Source organism: Halichoeres trimaculatus, unplaced genomic scaffold (genome assembly GCF_033239565.1).
Source record: "Halichoeres trimaculatus isolate MK-OKI-2021-1 unplaced genomic scaffold, fHalTri1.1 fHalTri1_scaffold_10, whole genome shotgun sequence".
Classification (NCBI taxonomy): domain Eukaryota; kingdom Metazoa; phylum Chordata; class Actinopteri; order Labriformes; family Labridae; genus Halichoeres; species Halichoeres trimaculatus.
Genome location: NW_027437187.1, coordinates 12032184 through 12048271, shown reverse-complemented (window position 1 = coordinate 12048271; position 16088 = coordinate 12032184). Strand labels below are relative to the sequence as shown.

Sequence of the window (16088 nt, the reverse complement as noted above, 5' to 3'; positions counted from 1 at the left end):
GTTGGGATAGTCTTGATTACTCTAAAGAGGTAAATTCAGAGGCTTGCTCTGAAATCATAGCTCAGCTGTTGGCCCTGCCTCCTCTGATGATGTACTTTGTTACCCTGAACTAAAGTAAAGGTGAAAATCAAACAGACACACCCTTTGAGAGGCACATGCTTTGACTACCTGTGGCTGTGATTATTTACTGTTTCCTTAAGGAAGTATTTTTATTCTTTGTTAAGTTAGATTTATTACATCTGAATTATTTCCTTCATTGACCAAACAGCTAATTAAGCTAATCTCATGCTTTTTACTTTTGTCCCATTACACTGCTAAAGCCCGTGACCTAACTACAGAAGGACTTCTGGCTGATCACTTTTTCTCAAGGTAAGAGCGTAGCATAGAAGCAGAGATCACATTGAACACGTTTAAACTTGCTAAAACCAAACTTTATAGTCCTGCAGCATGCCTAGGGTCACAGCAAACACAATCCCGGGTTTTGATTCCACTCAGGGCTTCCAGGCGTCTGGTGTCCATGGCAATATCTTTGCAGCTGCCAGCTGAGATGGAGGAGACAAACCCCACCTGTGCAGTCTTCTCCCGGCCTTTGTGTGTGTGTGTGTGTGTGTGTGTGTGTGTGTGTGTGTGTGTGTGTGTGTGTCCTCTGCGTTCTGTTCTGGGTTGTATAGAAATTCAGGCAACAGTAGGAGGGTTCTGGATGTTTACTTGGCCGTTCTGCATTCACAGATAAAAACATAAATCCCGTTTGGAAAAATGAAGCCTATGTGGAAATGCTAAAAGCTGTTGTTCATCGAGAATTCGTTTGAGGCTGGCTGTAGAAAGACCGGAAGTTATGTACACACCCAGCCATAAAAAAAGGCTTTTACGGCATTAAAAAGTATATTTACAGCCTGGTTCAAAACACTGGTTTCACTATCCGCACACACTGTATGTGCTTCATTTCACAGTATCAGCAACAGACATGTGACGTCGCAGAGGCTACTTCCATGCTTTATACCAAGGGTAACCAACCTTTTTGAGACAAAAGGCTACCTCACAGGAAGTGAGTGGCACAAAGGGCTACTTGTCTGATAAAAATTTTCTGAACAAAATTGCACCGATCACATCTTTTAACATTAATTATAGGAGAAGTGGTTATACTGTGTGAAGAGACTGCTCGCTGGTTAATGTTAATTAGTTCACAATTATAATTAATGATGTAGAGAACAATGATGGTAGTAAGGAGCTCCGTTGTAACCAATGCTTTTTTTTAAAACATGTCTTGTTGGCATCATGAGTGGTTTTTACGGGCACCCAGGTGCCCACGGGAAACACATTGTTGACCCCTGCTTTATGCAGTCTATGGTTCTCCTCTGCAGTCTGGAAGACCAAAACTGCCAAAATTATGAAAAAAAAAAAAAAAGCAAAAGTGAAAATGAAAACAAAAAAACAAAAATATGTTCACGCATAAAAAGATGAATAAAAGTAAAAATAAATGTGAAATAGAATTAGATATCAATAAATAAGGCAATACAGGCACTCTGTTTTAGTATTTATTTATTTATTTTATTTTTTTCATTAATTTATTTTTTTGAGGCAGACACTGCCAGCATGAAATACAGAAGGAAAAGTTATTCAAATGAGAGGGCAGTCCTAAGTGTGCCTTGAGTTGATCGTTTGCCTGCACTCACAAGTAGATCCACCAATAGGCAAACAGTTCAACCCAAGGCACACTTAGGACTGCCCTCTCATTTGAACAACGTTTCCTTCTGTATTTCATGCTGGCAGTGTCTGCCAAAAATGAAATATATAAATATAAAATAAGATAAATATGAGAGTAGAGCACTTTCATTTCCTTATGTATTTTTACTTTATATATATATATATATATATATATATATATATATATATATATATATATATATATATATATATATATATATATATATATATATATTTATACATTTTGGGGCCTTCATAGAAGTACACAATTATGAAACCAAATTATTTATAACTTGAAGCCCAAACTCTGTACATTTCTGTAGCTTTTTAAACATTGAAATAATGCGTGAATTTGTACGAAGTGAAGTCCAATTTAACAAAACTAAATAAAAACATAATAAGAAACAGCTGCCTCAACACAAAATATTATTTTATCTCTACAGCTTAATATCAGTATTAAAACACAGAAAAAAATGTATCCATACCTGCATTCACAGATGAAAACATAAATCCACGAGCTTCAGTGTATTCTCCTCTGCAGCACACGTCCTTTTGATAAAATAGTAAACATGCTTTAAAACGGGGGCTCCCACCTAGCATGAAAGCCGCTGCGCCCCGTTTAGCGTTAGCTCCTATTTTTTATGGATAAAACTCGGCAGAACTTTAATTAGCAACTTCACAAAGTGATGAAACTAGCCCAAAATAAACAAAACATTACACAAAACGTAACGCAGCAGTTGTAAGACATTTGGAGAGCAAATAACATCTGTTTAACACATTTATCGGCGGAGCGTTACTGAATTTTACCTACCTCAAGCTGAAAACAGCTTGATCAAAATGCGCACCGCGTGTGCGCATGTATCGCGCGCTTTGACAGATGTCACCACACTTAAAAACACTGACTCTCTGCAAGCAGTAGAGAACAAAAATAAGCACGAAACCCAAAAAAGGACCAGAGATAAGTGTTTTTGTGAAATTCATAACCCGCACTTTATGCCACACTAGCAATCGTCTCAGAAGTCTCAGATTATCACCCAAATGATCAATTCACCTGCAGAAAGCCACAACATGTCTTAGACGACTTTTTACCTTTATGTTATGCTTAATATTTTTTTTTTAATGTTGCTCTTACTACATTATTGTATTGATATATTCTTACTGTAATGTTTTTACCATACACTTTCATAGCTGCTGCTGTGACAATGTAAATTTCCTTGTTATGGGTCAAACAAAGGTGTATCTTATCTTACAAGTCTGTGGTGGTGGGTAGGACACTCCCCACAATCCTCTGTGCAGCCCTTACCACCTGCCATGCTGATGCTGGGGATGCTCTTCACCACACATTAATAGAATAGAATAGAATAGAATAGAATAGAATAGAATAGAATAGAATAGAATAGAATAGAATAGAATAGAAGCTCCTCAGGATGGAGCTCCCCACCAGCAGCACGCTGAGGAAGTGGAGTCTCTAGTGAGCTTTAATCTTTATCAGGCAGGAGGTGTTGTGACTCCAGGTGAGGTCCTCATACAGAGGTACACCCGGGTACCTGAGGCTGAAGATCACCTCCCTGGCTGCTCCTCCATGTGCAGGGAAGGAGGAGGGTGTCTGCTCCCCCTGAAGTCAACAGTTTTCCTCCAGCTGATGCAGAAGTTGTTCTTTCCACCAATTAGATGGTGCCATTAGTAGAGCCGTTTTTTTTCTTTTTTTTTTTTTTCTGATTGCTGTGAGCATAAAGAATCTTAAATGTGGGCTATGACCAGCTTCTCAAAGACCAGCAAGGCCAATAGTCATTCAGACCTGTCACCATGATGGAGATGCATCATTTAGCTTTATTTACACTCACTGGTTTTACATAGCACGGTATGAGGACACATCCTATCAACACTCACCTGTGCATTATAAAAGACCATTGGACCTACACGACTATAAACATGTCAGATAACATCACTTCGACTTCTGAGAGCTGTTTACTTAGTTCAAGGCCATACTGAGTGAAAATGTAGATAAGAACTACTGGGACTGAGGTCACAGAGCTTGGTTGACTGCAGGCACTGCTGAAGTAATAAGTAAGCTAAAGCATGCAACCGTCTGGTTTTGTGTGCTGTTAAAAAATTGACAGTTTTATGTTTTCTTATTACTTTTTTGTGATGGAATGTGACTGTTAAAAACACAGCAGCACTTAGTGTCTATAAGAAACACACAAGGCTGAGCAGAGCTGCAAAGTTATGGCTCAATCCTTTTCCTTCTCCTGGCTTTTCATTATCTTTACTTACTCAAAGCCTTTGCACATAGACCTTTAAAGCTACAGTATTGCATAAGGCCACATGATAACTGATTAAATCTCAAGCTACCTCCTCAGGGCAAGGACACATTCCAGTTAATGGTGGTCCATACATCATTCACATGTTGGTTCTTTAAGCCTGTATAGGCTGTTAAGTAGAGTGTAAAAAACATAGAGTGTAAAAAAAAAGTTCTCAAAGTGAAGTCTTCACAAAAACTGCTCCTCCTGGTGGTTGGCTGCAGTAAAGGTCAAAAAAATATGTTACCCCAGTCATTCCGGATGGACTGTGGTCTGACTTGAAATAAAGACATAGCCCTTGTAGAAATGTTTCTCACATCCACATGCTGTGGTGGTATGACGATGTTATTGGGTTGCATTGTTTTTAAGTCCCCTTTTTTTCTGATAAGTTTCATTTTCATTAGTTATTAGAGGGTGAAAATGACATAACTTCACATTTCACAATGATTGGCAGCTGACATTCTTGTTCAGTTTTTTAACAGGAATAGTAAAATTCATATGGAGAGAGAACCAAGAAGAGACTTTTGACCATTAAACATGAGGAATAACTGTGTGACAGGAGAACCTCTTCACACAGTGCACTGAGGTCACAGTTAGAGCTAGTATAACTCAGCAGTCTTTGGGAAACCACATTGGTTTATCTGGCTTAAGCTGTTTTTGTGATTATTTTGTTATTATTATGATCATTTTGAATAAATAGGCTACTGTTTACTTCTTGAACAAGATTTAGATACACAGTGTTGTATTTAATATGCCCAGTCTTCATGACCTGTAAAAAAAAAGCATTGGTCACGTTGAGAAGGGAGTTTATCACACCACTAACCTCTGTGGTTCCTCAAATTAAAATCCATTTTCCTACTTCTTAAAGTACACGTTTACCAAAGCAATATGTTGATGTAAATATACTGTCATGGTTTGGACTTTCATAACTGTTGTTTAGTATCTATGTGCAGCCTGTGCATCTTGGTCTTGAGTAGACCTGAGTTTAACATCATATTAACTTTATAAATACAAAATATCCATTATAAACAAAAAAAAGTACTGGTAAAAGCATGGTACCCTTTAAAGTTTGTGGTATGTAGGAATGTTTGTCTGCTTAATTTGTGCCTTTAGCCTCAGTGAGCGTATTTTCATGGACATGTTGGCCATTTCCTGTTTCACGCACAGCAAGCCAAGAAAACAAGCTATAAAACGAGAAAAAGAAGAAGAAGACGAAGAAGAAGAAGAAGAAGAAGAAGAAGAAGAAGATGAAGAAGAAGAAGAAGAAGAAGAAGAAGAAGAAGAAGAAGAAGAAGAAGAAGAAGAAATCTGGTAAAACTTATGTTAATAATGAAGTATACTATCATTTTTATTAAGTTTGTGGGCTTAGTAATGCAGACTACAAACCAATACAAGGAATGTTACACATCAAAACATAAATGGATACAGAATTTCCCACAAAATTACATATAAATCAGTTAAATGTCAAAACATCTCAATGTATAAACAATTTATATGAAATAAAACAGTGTGATGTTAGTGAGCCAACTAAAAAAGGCTGTATATTACTTGTACTCTTTCATGCATAAATTATAATAACTTAGCGCTGATAATCATCTCTCGGCATGATTACCGTGGCTGACCTTTTTTTTTTTTTTTTTTTTTTAAACAACCAAAATTTAATGAAAATATCTTTACATATGGTACAGCATTATGTTTTTGTAGAAATATTTATTCAACAAAAATGATGAATTCAATTATAAGTTTTTTTTTTAAATAGGAAGTTTGATATGAACTTTAAAACTATATAACTCTCACATACATAACCACAAGACCAGTGAGGAATTCAAACTCCTGTATTCCTAGATAGATCTTTTTAGTTTTCCATACATTTCTGCATTACCTGCCTTCTTCCTCCCTTCCTTACATCCTCACATCCTTATCTCCTACAGCATCATCTACATCCTCAGCTCCCTCAGCCTTGTTCCCCTCAGCATCTATTCCAGACTAAGTTTCCTACACTCCACTGTCACTACTGCTAGCATAATTCATCCTTCACATCTGGCAGCCATTCCTCCACACTTCTATTAGACTTCCCCTCCTCCTCACCTGACTGTGGCAATTCCTCGACTATTTTATAGGCCTGTCTTTTATACTCTGGTCCTGCACTCTACAAAAAATAAAAAAATATATACAAAAACTTCAAGTTACATTCCAAAAATTTTAACAAGATGATTAAAATCCAAACAGCTGTGACTGCAGATTAAGTATTTGGAAGGGAAGAAGGCATGCACAATAAGAAGATTGTGTTTTTGGTTCTGAATGATAAAGACTTAATACTTGTATACCTGTGTATCAGTGTCAAGGTGAGGAGGTGAGTCCTACATCTTCTGATACACTATTAGACATTGTGCATCCCTTAAAAAGGATAACTATCAAACAACAATTACTACAATGATGTTTGAAGGGCTTTTTCTTTCTTATAACATGGGGATGGACTCAAAATAAGGTTAAACTTTTAGGCCTTGCAAAATAATTAAATCTATTCTAGTGCAACAATTCTTGTAATACTAGTGCAATGCTTATATTCCAGTGCATTATTATATCCACACTAAATGGTATGCAGCTATTCTAGGGCAAAAGCATGCTATTAAAATGGAAATAACAGTTTTTATCAATTCAACCATTTGCCAGCCTGAGTTGTTGCTGACTTGTGTCTGGTTAGATAAACCTGTGGTTTTTAACGGGTTGGTACGTAGTTGAAAAAGTAGTAAAGGGGCCAGGTTCTGCAAAGTCTGTGTCTTAAAAGGCATTTCAAAAATTGTTCACAAGTGACAGAGATGTGTTTTTTTTTTAAGTAGATAGCACTTCAGAAGAAGTGTTTCAAAGGTCTAAAATTAAACCAAGGGTACAGTTATGTGAAAAACAAAGTCACAACACTTGCCGTTGGTGAGGTGATACACTGAGGTGAATTTTGTGTTGTTGCCAGCATGAGGTAGCTGAGGAGTCCATAAGTTTGTTCCATTTTTGAGCAGCTTGTAGCAAACATTAGAAACATGCTGCCTAGCTTAAAGAGATATTAGCTTGTTGGCTTAAAACACTAACTGATGAACAGAGAATTGTTTTTCCCTTTTTTTTTATTATAGAAAGAGTTCCTTCTTAATGTTGTGGAGCCAAACTGGTTAATGATTAACTTACCACTATTGACAGATTACATATGAAACAGATGACCCTGAACTCCAATACACCTGAATATATAAAAAAGACTCTAGTTTCTCCTAAAAGGGTGTCACAGGTCAAGGAATGTTTGATTGTGATGTTGCAACTAGTAGCCTTTGCCTTGGAAGTTACAATCAGAGAGATAGCAGAGGTGGCTAAGCTTCTGAGCTCGTCATAGTGCTCAGGTTAAGTTATTTGAACTTGTTCAGCCCACAAAGTTGTGAGACATCTGGATCCAGCTGCTGTTGATGTTGTCCATACATCAACTCTGCATGAAATCCTGTTTTATCCCTTTTCCCTCTTTGTCTTGGACTAACTGAGTCACCTTCCTCTGTTTCTGCTGTGCGCCTGTTGCTCCTCTTACTTTGCTCCCCTGATTTGGACCTTCATGCCATACGGTTGGGGAGTAAGTGTGACTCCATAGACCGGTGTGTAATCTGGCTCCCCTGCATCCTCAGGCCAGCTGAACTTAAACTTCCTCAGCAGTGTCACCGTGATGAGGAAGAGCTCCATGCGAGCCAGACTCTCACCAAGACACATGCGAGGACCTGAGGTGTTAAAAGTGTCACAAAATCATGGAAAAATCAAGATGAAACCCAGCCTTCATGTCAATGTAACAGGAGCTTGTAAAGTGTTTTGTTTTTCATGCAGACTCACCTGCAGAGAAAGGCATGAAAGCCTCTGGTTTAACAAACTCTCCTTTGTTGTTGAGGAAGTTTTCAGGGTTAAACTCATGAGGGAACTTCCACTGTCCCTCCTCGTTTAGTACTGAGGTCAGGTTGGGGATGATCATCGTGCCCTGAAGAGAAATGAGGATGAGAAAGCAGGAATATTTGTTAGAGGTCCAGAGGTACAGCATATAGATAACACCAGTGCTGTCACTGAAGCATGGCAGCAATCATGAAGATTTGTTTGGACATAGATTCTGTGAAAACAAGCCAACCCTTGTCAAGTATGAAGTAAAACCATCTGCTTCTTACCTTGGGGATGGAATAACCCATGACCTCTGTGTCTTTAGTCGTACAATGGAAGACGCTCAGTGGAACAGTGTTAGCCACCCTCTGGATTTCATGGATCACAGCCTGCATAAAGAAAGAGTTAAACAACATGTTCAGTTTTTTTACGACTTTGAGCAAAAGAGAAAGTTTTGACATGACAAAAGATCAGCAAAGTTGGGGTGTGAGACACATCAGCAATGCACTGAAAACAGCAGTAAAGATGTTCATCACCTCATTAAGTGTTTTCATTTTGACAATCACTTCCTATTTTACTCAGATTTGTGTCATTCTCTACTAAAATGTGCAACTTTGGCCTAAATGAACACATGGCATGAACGGGAAATTTTTGTTTACCTGCACATACGGCATGTTGTGTCTGTCTTCAAAGCTTGCACGCTCCTTCCCTTCCAACACAGAGTCAATCTCCTGCTGACAGCGCTCTGAGACACACAGAAGAGAGAGATGACACAAGCTGTACTCAAGTATTTATCATTATTATCAAGCTTTAACTCCTCCATGATCAAGACAAGGGTTTCACCTTTGGATGATAGAAAAAAAAAGTCCTTCAATAAATCTGTCTGTGGCTAAACCCTGTTCTTGAATGACTCAATGATTTATCAATTCATTTTAATTTTTTGGATTCTTGTTTTTGCTTATTCGACAAAGTGAACTGAATATAAACCTGAAACAAATTGCCTTGAGTAAAACCCAAAAAAAACAATACAGCATGGACTTTCTCAGTCCAGCTCAATCAGGACGACAGTGCAGATGTACACAGCAGAGCATGGAGATTCTTGCAGTTAGATACAGTCACAGGAAACCTCAAAACTGCAAAGAACTGCAAAAGTTCTTCAATGAAAATTATTTGTTTGTTGGCAGAGGGAGAATGGCATGAGCAGGCTCACCTTGGATGTGTGGGTGTGTTGAAAGGTAGAGGAACCCCGTGAGCAGGGTGTTGGAAGTGGTGTCAGTCCCAGCAAAGTGAAGATCTAAAGCGTACATCGTCAGCTGCCCCTCTGAAAATAAAGAATCCTCCTCTGCCCTCTAGAGGGAGAAGGATTGTTTGAAGAAGTTTAACACATTTGGGCCCAAGTCAAGCCAAGGAATGCATCACAAACATCAAAATGCACATGCACACTCACATGCACACAAACTTATATTGATACAAAGATAACATTATACTTTACACATGAAGTCAGTTTCACATCAGATTAACTTGTCAGTTATAAATGACTGTGAGTATTTACCATGAAAACAGTGGTTGTGTAACACTAAAACAAGCCACAACATGACCTCATGCGCACTCCAGGAGTTAAACAGACATACACTTCACACTCTTAGAAGTAAGGGTACCAACAGGGTTCTTCTTAAAGGGCAGAAGTTCTTCCCTGAACAATATCTTCTGAAAAACACTTTTTTTTTTTTAAAGGGTTCTTTAGGGGTTCTTTGTAAGACTAAGACTAAGACTAAGATTTGTAAGACTGCTTTTTTTTTTTTTTCATGGTGTCCATGACCAACAATGAACCATACAAATCATCAAGCCCTACACTAGTTAGCATTGACATGCTACAGGCTGCTAACAGCTGATTTCACATGTAAAAAATGCAGCCATGGTTACATGTAGGATCTCCAGACAAACACAGGAGAAAAGTAGTAAAAATATCACTGAAGCCACAAAAAGTTTGGTGTGCATGACCAACAATGAACCACACAAAGTAATGATCCACTCCAAATACAAAGATGACAAAAAAGAGACGAAAAAAATTACAAGAAACGGACGAGTGGTGGACGGGATGTCGTCATCTATTTTCTTATGGACCTTTTTGCACTTTCAATACACTTTCTTACTTTTGTTTTATTGATTGCTGCTGTGACTCCTGAATTTCCCCTCGGGGATAAATAAAGTACTTTCTATTTCTCTATTTCTATTTTCTAAGGGTTCTTGTAAGAACAGTTTCAAAACAGAGAGCCCTTTCTAGAAGATTTAAATGTTAGGCAACTGTTGTTGTTGTTGCTGATGTTTGTGACAGCGTTTTGTAACCATGAGTGAGGAGGGAATGCCGTGGATACGAGTCCCTTCTGTAATTTGAGTTGTTGGGGGGCACAAGCAGTCTGTGCTCCACTGGACATGGACTGTGTTTCTCTGCTCTTTGGACTGACTGTCTGTGCTCCACATGGCTGTCTGTGTCCCACTTGGCACAGACCATGTACCTAGTGGTTTTAAGACCGTTTCGTTAACAAATAAGATTTTGTTGATGCTTTGTCAGCCAATAATTAACATAAGTGTAAATAAGATAAACTGAGGTATGATGGGGGGTTTTTCAGAAGCACAGACAGCCTGTGCCCCCCATGCAACATCCCAAGCACAGCAGCGGCTCATATCCACAGCGTTCCCTCCTCAATCACGGTTACAAATGATTAACAAATGCAAACCTTTACATGGGATTCTGACAGGAATCAAAAATGATTCTCCTTTGAGGACAAGTTGAAGAACCTTATATGGTTCTAGCCAGCACCTTTACTTCTCATAGTGAACAAAAGTTAAACAATGAAACAATGACAGAGTGAAGTTAGTGTTCAACAGATTATATTCCTCTCACGCTACTGAGGCAAAGGACAGGAGTTCAAATAAACATGGAAGAGACACAGCATAACCCCTGCTCTATACAACCCACACACACGAGTCCATGCTTGCACACACCTTGTCCATTTCATCGAGGTAGCAGTCAATAAAGTCTCGTGGCTCTCCAGGGATTCTGGTCTTTTTGTGCTCATTTAACAAATCAACAGCAAGTTTCTGACATGTCTGAAAAACACAAGACAGTTTACTATAATTTTCCCAACACTAGAGGTTTCACCGTTTATATGCTATTCCATAATTACATGTTTGATCCTCAATTCAGTTTCTTTTGTGTCAGTTTTTTTTAAACCAATTTACAAAAGTTCAACAATGGTAAACATACCTCAACATTTTTGAATGCCTTGTTGAAGGGCAGCGGCAGGCCACGAATCATGGGTAAAGAATCATAAAGCTGAAAACATGAAGATGAATAATTGAGAATATTTAGAACAAGCAGATTTTGCTCTCTGGCATTAATAACTCTGTAAAACATGTTTAACTACAGCAGTTTTACAGCACACATGGTACACACCATAGACCACTTCTTGGGCTAAATAACAACCCAATATCCTGAAAGCAAGACTTGCTCTAACAGCATGTGAAGGTTTTGTCACACAGAATTTCAATGAGGCATTATTTTTAGCATGTTGATGCATAAAACAATGTTTTACAGAAAGGGGTTATGTAATAGTTAAAATTTGGGGTGATGCCAAAAAGTGTGACTTCACTCACCATAGCCCAAGGTCCATTGGCTATCTTGGCATTCTCAGTGAAGCAGCCAACAATCACTCTGATGAACTCATCGTCATACTCGTAGCGAGTACCAAACAGAACCTGGCAGATGATGTTGGAAGCTGCATTGTGAAACATGAGCTGAGGACTGAAGGTTTTTCCTGTAAAAGATTAACAAAGATGGATAAGACACATTAATTTTTGGCATTGGCGTGGCGATTCAACAACAAACACTGGGAGCAAAGGGTATCAGGGATATAAAGAGAGAAACATGAAAGGGAATTCTTTAAGAGGTGTCCTGAATACTTCTTACAGAGATTGCAGGGATGACTGTGGGTTTAATGGACCTGTAGATGACATACCATCATTTTTTTCCAGTGTACCCATGATGTACTTGATCTCTCCATGAATTCGGTCTTCCATGGAGTTCTTCCCCATTCCAAAGTTTCTCAGGGTCATCAGAGCAAAGCGACGATGCTCCCTCCAGCTGGGGCCGTAATCTGCCAGAATCACTCCTACAACATATGAAGTGACAAACAAGTGCATAGTGTGAGCTTTAAGGTCATCCAATTGGATGTTTCCATTAAAATTACATTGTTCAGTGTGCTCAATCCTCTCCTATACATCCAGTGCATCTACCACCTTGCTTTACATGCACACACAAACAGGCCTGTTTCCTGATGAGCCTGTCTCACCTCTGTTACAACTTTTGATGCTTAAGCATACGATTGTACAAAGCATTACAGCAGAGTGAATGTCACACATTTAACAGGCAGTATAAGAACGTGTTTTTAATCTTCTGTGCTTGGGTTTTTTTTAACAATAAAAACCCAAAACGTGACAAAGTTCCCTGTCACGAGTCATACTTAAAATAAAGAAGAAAATTTGATTCCTCCATTCAATTACAAAAAAAGACAAGTAAGCAATAAGAGACCTTGATTCTAACCCCGGTGCTCAGGTGTACTTCACCTTTCCTGTTGGTGGTGTCATTAACAAACAGATCTTGGGGCCGTCCAGCAAAATCATTGGCTTTGGTCACTATAGCTGCCTTCATTGCCTCCATCCCATTGATGACAACAGCTGGTTTGGGACCCAAGTACAGACTGTAGACATTTCCATAAGACTTCCTCAGCTAGGAGAGGAAAGTACATGTCAGTGAAATACCAATGGTTTTTACAAAATTGAGATAAATGTTTCCCTTCAGAGGAGAAATGTATTTTTGTTCTACTGCAGTCCTTATGTTTTTATACAAATATAGGTTATGGTAAACCCAAAATAGTCAAACCAAAGCAGATGCAATGGCAAATAAATCCAATTAGGTAAAAGAAATGTTATCAAACCAGAGAAACAGCTGCAGAAAAATAAACTCACAAAGCAAAATGATGGATTGATTAAAATACAGTGTAAGAACAGAGGCTTATCTATATATACAACAAACAAAATAACATTGAAAGCAGTAAGACATCAAGTGTGCAAAGGACTATCTTCAGAAAAACTAGCAACAGAAATGATTTTATTTCTTTTTTTTTAAGTGAATAGTGCAGAAAATCTCTTTAATAAGGAAGCTGCTCTATTTTTTCTCTAAACATTGTAAACTGTGAGATTTCCTTCACATCTGTCCTGTACTTTTCTATTTCTTAACAGAGGTAGTGTCTCTTTCCCATAGCCTCATGGTGGGGCAGAGATTTTTTTTATCTGTTTCCCAAGTTATCCTTCAGAATAAACAAACCTCATTCACCTTAACATTAAATTAGCATCCCATAAATCACCTCATTATTAGCTACTAAAACTTAGAGTTTGCTGTTGTATTTGGATGTATGTAAAAAATGCCTATGTGAGATGGCTTGTGCCACTAATTGGATCTAGTCCAGGATCGTTGGCAGTTGACTCAGATAACACATTACGCAACTGCCTGAAAACAGTGATAGCAACCTTTGTCCTTAATGCACACTACACAAGAGCAAGATTTACGCAGCTTTAACATGTCGTTATTTTACACTAAGAGCCAATCTGTTTTATTCCTAGTCTTAAAGTAACAGTGTTGAGCTACTCTGGGAACTACCTCCTTTAAATGAAGCAGTGCAAAATCTACACCTGTAGGCATTTTTTGACTTAAAAAACCTTTCAAGCACTCTCTGTTGTAAATACAGCTGTGCAGCAACAGACATTGACTAAGTATCAACATCATAATTTTCACTCACCCTCTCAAAGTCCTTCAGGGGATTCTCCAGACTCAGGTGCAAAATGTTTCCCAATACAGGCAGGATAGGAGGTCCTGGTGGAAAGTTCTTGGGTCTCCGGGATTTCAGTTGTAGGATGAAAAAGACGACACAGATCCATAGTAGAATTATTGAAGCAAACATGGTGGAAACGACTTGAGTCAAGTGAAGGGGTAAACTCAGTGGCTTGGCTTTAACAGAGCAGCTCGGCTGTTGGCCCTGCCTCCTCTGGTGGTGTACTTTGCTACCCTGGTTAGAAGGTGAAGGAGAAAAGCAGACAGACTCATACCCTTTGAGAGGCACATGTTTTGACAAGCTTTGGTCGATGCTGCCATATATACCACACTACTATAGATTAGTTTGTGTAGATGAGACATTTCATTCACTGACCATAAAGCTAATTTAGCTTATCCCAGAGGACTGAAGGCAATCTGATGAGTTACTGACTTAATGTGCAGATGAAAGTAACACTGTAAGTAGTGATTATTTTACCTAAGTATTATATTTATCATATAACTGTGTACTAGTGTTTAAACATTTTGTAGGATAATAAAATTATTACTTCATTTGTTTTTAAGTATCACAGAATATAAAAGATGATGTAAAATGATATTGTATGTGAGGGAAATTAGAGAAAAAAATCAAGGAACATATTTCAGCATAAAGTTAATGTTAAAATAGTTTCAGAAATCCCCATTCTCTGTGTCTCCTCAGCTGTCTGTCCAAATGAACACTGTTCAGGTCCCATCTGTTCAAAACACCTGATGTTTCGACCAAATATTTGGAGTCTGCTCTTTTCTCCTGCTATGACAAGAGGTCTTCCTCAGTTCTGTCTTTCATATAGGGACTGATGTAAACGTTCACAAGGCGTGTTATCTTACCTTTGGCCCAGCTTTCGAAGTTTGTTCCGTGCTTTCCCCAACAATGATACAGGATTGCTTTGAGTGCAGGCAGACGATGTCACTGCAGCAGGGTTCTCTGACGACAAAGGGAAGTCCCGGGGTTTGAGTTAAACATATTAACATATTCCATTCTGGAAAGGCATGAAACTGTGTTTGTGAAGTGGTATGAATGTCACATCCATTTCTGTTCAGTTTACACGTTTTAGTTCAGTCTTGTCTTTTGTTTTTGCCTTTGCGTTTTATTTTGTACTGCCTTTTAGTGCCTCTTCACTCCTTTCAGAAAACTTAAATTCCAGCTTTAATACACTTATTCGTGCTATTGTCAATATAAGAAAAATTAATTCATTTTTGCATGAGCTGAAGTAGCCTACTGTTTTATGCTGTAAGCGTACCCTACCAACAATTTTGGGTTCCCAGAACGTTCTGATTACGTAAACTCTAAGTTGCAATTACGTTACCTTATGTGTTGGTTAGATGTGGGGGGAAAAAATCAAATAATTAGGAAAAAAAAACTTTCTTCATAAGCGTGCATATTTCCGTATTTGTTTTCATGTTTTTTCTGCTTTCATTCTTGAACTTAATGACAGCACCTCCTGCCAAATAACTTGTAACCCTTTGTTTTCAAGGTCAAGGTTTTTCCTTCCGTCTGAATTCTGGCTTGTGTATCCCATTAGAAAAAGTGTTTGCTAAATTAAATTGTAGAATTGTATAATTTAAAATTGAGAGAACTGTCAATATACAGTTAGAACAAAACAAAAAGAACAAAAAGCACAAGAGTGCTACAAATAAATTAGAATAAAGTTAATTTACACATCTTTTTTATGATGGTTCACTGTCTCCTCTGCCTGTCAATATTCTGATCTCATCAGGTCTGCTTTGGTCTTCCCAAGTCTGGTCTTGACTTGGTTCCTTTCCTCCTAGTAAAAGAAAAAAAAAACTAGTATGAAGCAAAACAAACAACTTTAGACACCGATGAAAAAGATGTAAAAGTTAGAAAATAAATAAATTAGAAATTGCATATATACTAATCTTCAAACAAACAAACAAAAAAAACAATATGTGCTGACCACACCGCTCCTAGTTAGGTCTTGGTTAGGTTCCTTTCCTTTCTGTAGAGGACACATATGAAGAAAAGAGTTGTTAAAAACAAATTCAAATTCAACGAATGGATAAATAAAGACATTGTCAAACAACTATTGAACAGAATAAGGAAACAGATAATGGGTGTGTGGATGGATGAATGGATGATTGGATAGTTGGATGGGGGGACTTTTGTGATATCCTTCCTAATCCTTTATCCAAAAGCTTTCTCTATTTCAGTTTGTGTTTTGATACACTGATTGTTCTCAATTTGCATCTACGTGTAGGGCTTCCTCAACGGATACACTACCTTTCATTGCATATTGCATATTTCA

At 38.1% G+C, this 16088-nt stretch overlaps 1 protein-coding gene across 1 annotated transcript; it reads right to left on the bottom strand.

Moving 5' to 3' along the window:
• Positions 1–5648: 5648 nt before the first annotated feature.
• LOC141796383 (cytochrome P450 2J6-like) lies at positions 5649–14781 on the bottom strand. Its single transcript, XM_074677452.1, has 12 exons — positions 14653–14781; positions 13754–14020; positions 12522–12684; positions 11915–12067; positions 11553–11713; positions 11164–11232; positions 10902–11006; positions 9106–9244; positions 8555–8640; positions 8183–8284; positions 7860–8001; positions 5649–7750 (listed from the first exon to the last, which is right to left on the bottom strand). The coding sequence occupies exons 2-12, from the start codon at positions 13913–13915 to the stop codon at positions 7563–7565; spliced, it is 1470 nt and encodes a 489-aa protein (XP_074533553.1). The 5' UTR covers positions 13916–14020; positions 14653–14781; the 3' UTR covers positions 5649–7562.
• Positions 14782–16088: the final 1307 nt, after the last annotated feature.